This window comes from Homarus americanus, unplaced genomic scaffold (assembly GCF_018991925.1).
Source record: "Homarus americanus isolate GMGI-L3 unplaced genomic scaffold, GMGI_Hamer_2.0 scaffold16889, whole genome shotgun sequence".
Classification (NCBI taxonomy): domain Eukaryota; kingdom Metazoa; phylum Arthropoda; class Malacostraca; order Decapoda; family Nephropidae; genus Homarus; species Homarus americanus.
In genome coordinates this window covers 205,001-210,000 of record NW_024725586.1, presented here as the reverse complement: position 1 = coordinate 210,000, position 5,000 = coordinate 205,001, and the positions used below count along the sequence as shown (strand labels likewise).

The 5,000-nt window shown below is 45.6% G+C and overlaps 1 protein-coding gene across 3 annotated transcripts in view; it reads left to right on the top strand.

The window, feature by feature from the left end:
* The window catches only part of LOC121865245 (locomotion-related protein Hikaru genki-like), a 132,864-nt gene that overhangs the window by 118,765 nt on the left and 9,099 nt on the right, over positions 1-5,000 (top strand). For all 3 annotated transcript variants that reach the window (XM_042364600.1, XM_042364601.1, XM_042364602.1), the window contains exon 8: positions 2,222-2,356. In XM_042364600.1, the coding sequence (XP_042220534.1) occupies positions 2,222-2,289 (68 nt within the window). In that variant the 3' untranslated portion in view covers positions 2,290-2,356. The remainder of the gene's footprint in view (positions 1-2,221; positions 2,357-5,000) is intronic.

The following is a 5,000-nucleotide window of genomic DNA, read 5'->3' as shown; positions in this document are numbered from 1 at the left end:
CTCCCCACCCTCCCTCCCTCCCTCCTCCCTCCCTCCTTTCCCTCCCTCCCTCCCCTCCCTCCCTCCCCAACCCTCCCCAACCCTCCCTCCCTCCCTCCTCCCTCCTCCTCTCCTCCCTCCCTCCCTCCCTCCCAACCCTCCCTCCTCCCTCCCTCCCTCCCCCTCCCCAACCCCCCTTCCCTCCCCCTCCCTCCCCCTCCCTCCCTCCCTCCCTCCCCTCCCAACCTCCCCTCTCCCTCCCTCCTCCCCTCCCCCCTCCCAACCCCCTTCCCAACCCCCTCCTCCCTCCCTCCCTCCCTCCCTCCCTCCCTCCCTCCCTCCCAACCTCCTCCCTCCCTCCTCTCCCCCTCCCTCCCTCCCTCCTCCCTCCCTCCCTCCCTCCCAACCCCCCTTCCCTCCCTCCCTCCCTCCCTCCTCCCTCCCTCCTCCTCCCTCCCTCCCAACTCTTCCCTCCCTCCCAACCCCCCTCCCTCTCCCTCCTCCCTCCTCCCTCCCTCCCTCCCTCCCTCCCTCCCTCCCTCCCTCACCTTTGGGAACTGTGAGCCATAATTTTTGTCGACCACTTGGGGGCGAGAACTGAGTAACTTACACCACTAATATACCCGGTAATGTTGTTTCTGGGGCAAGACAGTGTTATTGTCTTAATCCAGAACTGATGAAGATTAAGTAAGAAACCCACCTGGAGTCTTCTAGTGGTTAAGAATGTTAATGTTAATCTAATCTAACTTGGTGGAATGGAATGCTAAATTAACCTAACCTAACCTACCCTAACCTGACCTAACCTGACCTGACCTACCCTAACCTGACCTACCCTAACCTAACCTACCCTGACCTAACCTAACCTACCTGTGAGTGTTCGTAAGGTGAATCTCATTAACCGCTGTTGGTGTTACGCACAGGTGTAGAAGGTGAGGGAGACAGACAGACAGGAAAAGACAGGTAGACAGAAGGATAGAGATAGACAGATGCAGTGAAAGACAGGGAGACAGACTTGGGGCTATTATTATTATTATTATTGTTATTATCATCATCATTATCATTATCCCGTGTTGGTGCTGCTGGCAGTATCTGGCAAGGAGTTGTTATTGTCCTGCTGGAGACAAGGATTTACTCACGTGAATTGTGTCCCGGTGGCAAAATTGTGTTCTCTCTCTCTCCTGGGCTAATTACTATGACAGAAACAATCGTAATATGACAACAACATTTATCATTATTAAAATATTTTCTTTACTGTCGCATATTTGTTTTGGTTAGGTTAGGTTAAAGGTGTGATGGTTAGGTTAGGTTAGGTTAAAGGTGTGATGGTTAGGTTAGGTTAGGTTAAAGGTGTGATGGTTAGGTTAGGTTAGGTTAGGTTAAAGGTGTGATGGTTAGGTTAGGTTAGGTTAAAGGTGTGATGGTGGTTGTTTTTCTTACGTAAATATACAGTATATGCTCGTATTATTTTCGCTGTGTGTGTGTGTGTGTGTGTGTGTGTGTGTGTGTGTAAGAATATGTATCTGTTATATGTAAGATTATATGTGCATGTGAATCAATATGTATATGTGTTTATAAGTTTATGAATACGTGTAAGTGTATGTATGTATGAAAATTTGTGTGTTTATGTATGTATATGTGTATGTGTAAGTGTATATATGTATGGAGATGTGTATGTATGTATGTAAGTATGAAGATATTTATGTATGTATGTGTGTATGTATGTATGAAGTGTATGTATGTATGAAGATATGTATGTATGTATGTATGTAAGTATGAAGATATTTATGTATGTATGTGTGTATGTATGTATGAAGTGTATGTATGTATGAAGATATGTATGTATGTATGTATGAAGATATGTATGTATGTGCCAATACTCATACAGCACTTTAATATCGACCAATGGGAGACGCTTCCACCTGTCGTCTTAGGTTGTCGGTTTTACGCTGTTTAGTCATTTACCTGATGAGAGAAAGAGAGAGAGAGAGAGAGAGAGAGAGAGAGAGAGAGATAGAGAGAGAGAGAGAGAAACAAGCACAGGTAAGATAGAAAAATAAAATAAAAGATAAACAAAACGAAGAAATAAAAGAGACAGAAAACAAAATAAGTGACAACAAAAACAAAGAAAAAAGAGACTCAGATAAATACGATAACAAATACAAGAAACAAGAGACAGACAAAAAAACAATATAACAAATAACAAATAGAAACAAGAATATCACCCCCCCCTGTCTCCCCTAAGGCTGGGCTATCAACAGGCTAGAGCGAGAACTGAGGTACCGTCTGTCACTGTACTCATGCCAAGGCTGACGACACTCGCACCTTCACCTGTACTGTCTTACCGGCTATGACAACTACCTCCATATCCTGGTTAAAGGTGAGTCCTGATAACCCCTTTATTTAACCCCTAGCCCCCTTTTTATTTAATCCTTATAGGTCTGAATAACCCCTTTATTTAACCCTTTACATAGGTCTGAATAACCCCTTTATTTAACCCTTTATGTTAGTCTGGATAACCCCTTTATTTAACCCCTTGCCCCTTTATTTAATCCTTTACATAGGTCTGGATAACCCCTTTTTTTTACCCCTAACCCTTTTATTTAACCCTTTATAACAGTAACTCCGACGACAGACTTTCCTCTAAACTATTTCCAGATTTACTTCGTTACTTTTCAGATTGGCCTCGTTAGTGTCTCAGATTTGCCCCTTTAACTAGCACAGATTTATTCCCTTAATATATCAGATTTACCCTTTAAATAGGCCTACCCATAGACGCCCTCTCCTCCTCCATCACCTCCTATTTTCCCCTCTCCCCCATTCCTCCTCGCCCCCTCTTCCCCCATTCTTAACCGTCTCATCGTCTCCCTCTCTTCCCATTTCCCCCTCCCCCATTCCTCCCTGGCGAGACAACGTGTGTTACGCAGTTAATTCCCATATGGTGTGGGATGGCTAGCTGACAGATGTTGTGGGATGGCTAGCTGACAGGTGGTGTGGGGTGGGGCCAGCTGACAGGTGTTGTGGGTTGGCTAGCTGACAGGTGGTGTGGGGTGGGGCTAGCTGACAGATGTTGTGGGATGGCTAGCTGACAGGTGGTGTGGGGTGGGGCCAGCTGACAGGTGTTGTGGGTTGGCTAGCTGACAGATGGTGTGGGATGGCTAGCTGACAGGTGGTGTGGGGTGGCTAACTGACAGATGGTGTGGGGTGGCCAGCTGACAGGTGTAGTTGGCACCCTCACCTGTATAATTAACGTTTCAAAAGTTGGACAGAAATGGAAAAAAAATATATCGAACTCAATTGAAATTTTTTACTCACTGAGATGAATTGAACCATTTTTTGTTCTGTATAAACCAAAGAGAATTGGCCATAGGGTGGAACAGAACTAAACTGGGATAATTTAGATCCATAATTGACATAGAAATATTTGAAGAATCGAACTGACTTCATGACTTTAAAATTATATGTAAACAAACCGTATCGAGGAGAAAGTCCGTAATATCGAGGGTCTGTTGGATGTGAAACCCTCTAATAACGGATTATATGGAGGTAAGTCCGTTATAGGGGTGGTTTCACTGTACCCAGACTAGATGGTAGGTGGTGATGGTGGTGGTGGTGGTGATGGTGGTGGTGGTGGTGGTGGTGGTGGTGTGAGGGTGATGATGATGATGTGTGGTGTGTGTGGGTGGTGTGGTGTGTGGGTGTGTGTGTGATGTGTGTGGTTTGTGTGGTGTTGTGTGTGTGTGTGTGTGGTGGTGGGTGGTGGTTGGTGATGAGAGAGAGAGTGTGTGTTGTGTGTGTGAGAGTGTGTGTGTGTGTGTGTGTTGTTGTGGTGGAGTGAGAGAGAGAGGTGGTGGTGGTAGTGGTGGTGAGGATGGTGATAGTGAGGATGGTGATAGAAGGACCATTGTTACACACCATCAGAGGATTATATATTCACAATGATAATCAGATAGAGTTGAGAGAGCCAGTGTAATGACCGCCCCTTGATGTGTGGTGTAAGGTAGTCTGTCTGTTTGTCTGTCTGTCTGTCTGTCTCTCCGTAAGCTGTGGAATGATACTTGTCCGAATCCCTATGTTGATGGCTTTCTTGTTAAAGTGTGTGTGTGTGTTCCGAAAATTGTTTAAATGGCATTGGATATATTGAAAGACTTAAAAATAGCCCTCTCAATTAAAAAAATAATAGCCAAAATAGCTTCCATCAACTATAAAAAAGGCCAACAACTTAAAAAAAAAGCCAGAAGAAATAGCCCAGTGATTCCTTCCAGCGTTACTTTTCCTCATATAAAAGCCCTATACTTTTTTATATTATTTTTTCTTTCCACTGTTTTTGATGAGTCGTGTCAGGGGCGTGTCTAGTGTATTGACAGGAGGCCAAGCGAGGGTAGCTGAGTACCTCTGATATTGTTAACCTAAAGAAACGGGAGAGGGAAATGATTGGAAATGAAAAGGTCTGTAATTTTAGATAGTGGGGGTGGAAGGGGGGAGAGAGGGGAAGGAGAGATAAGAGAGGGGAGAAGGAGAGAGAGGGGGGGAGAGACAGAGGGAGGGGAAAGTAGGAGAGGGAGAAACAGGTGAGAAGCAAGAAGAGAGAGAGAGAGAGAGACACTAAACCTAAGTGTAAATTGAGAGACAGAGAGAGACAAGTGGTGAGAAAATGAGATAACTATGGTATTTGATGGAGAGAAGATGGTGTTAAAGTGGAGGAGGAGTGTTGAGGGAGAGAGGAGACAGTGTTGGAGGAGAGAGGAGACTGTTGGAGGGAGAGAGGGAGACAGTGTTGAGGGAGGGAGAGAGACAGTGTTGGAGGGAGAGAGGGAGACAGTGTTGGAGGGAGGGAGAGAGACAGTGTTGGAGGGAGAGAAGGAGACAGTGTTGGAGGGAGAAGGAGACAGTGTTGGAGGAGGAGAGAGACAGTGTTGAGGAGAGAGGGAGACAGTGTGAGGGAGGGAGGAAGGAGACAGTGTTGCAGGAGGAGAGAGAGGCGAAGAAAGGGATATAAAAGGAGATATATAGAGACAAAGAAA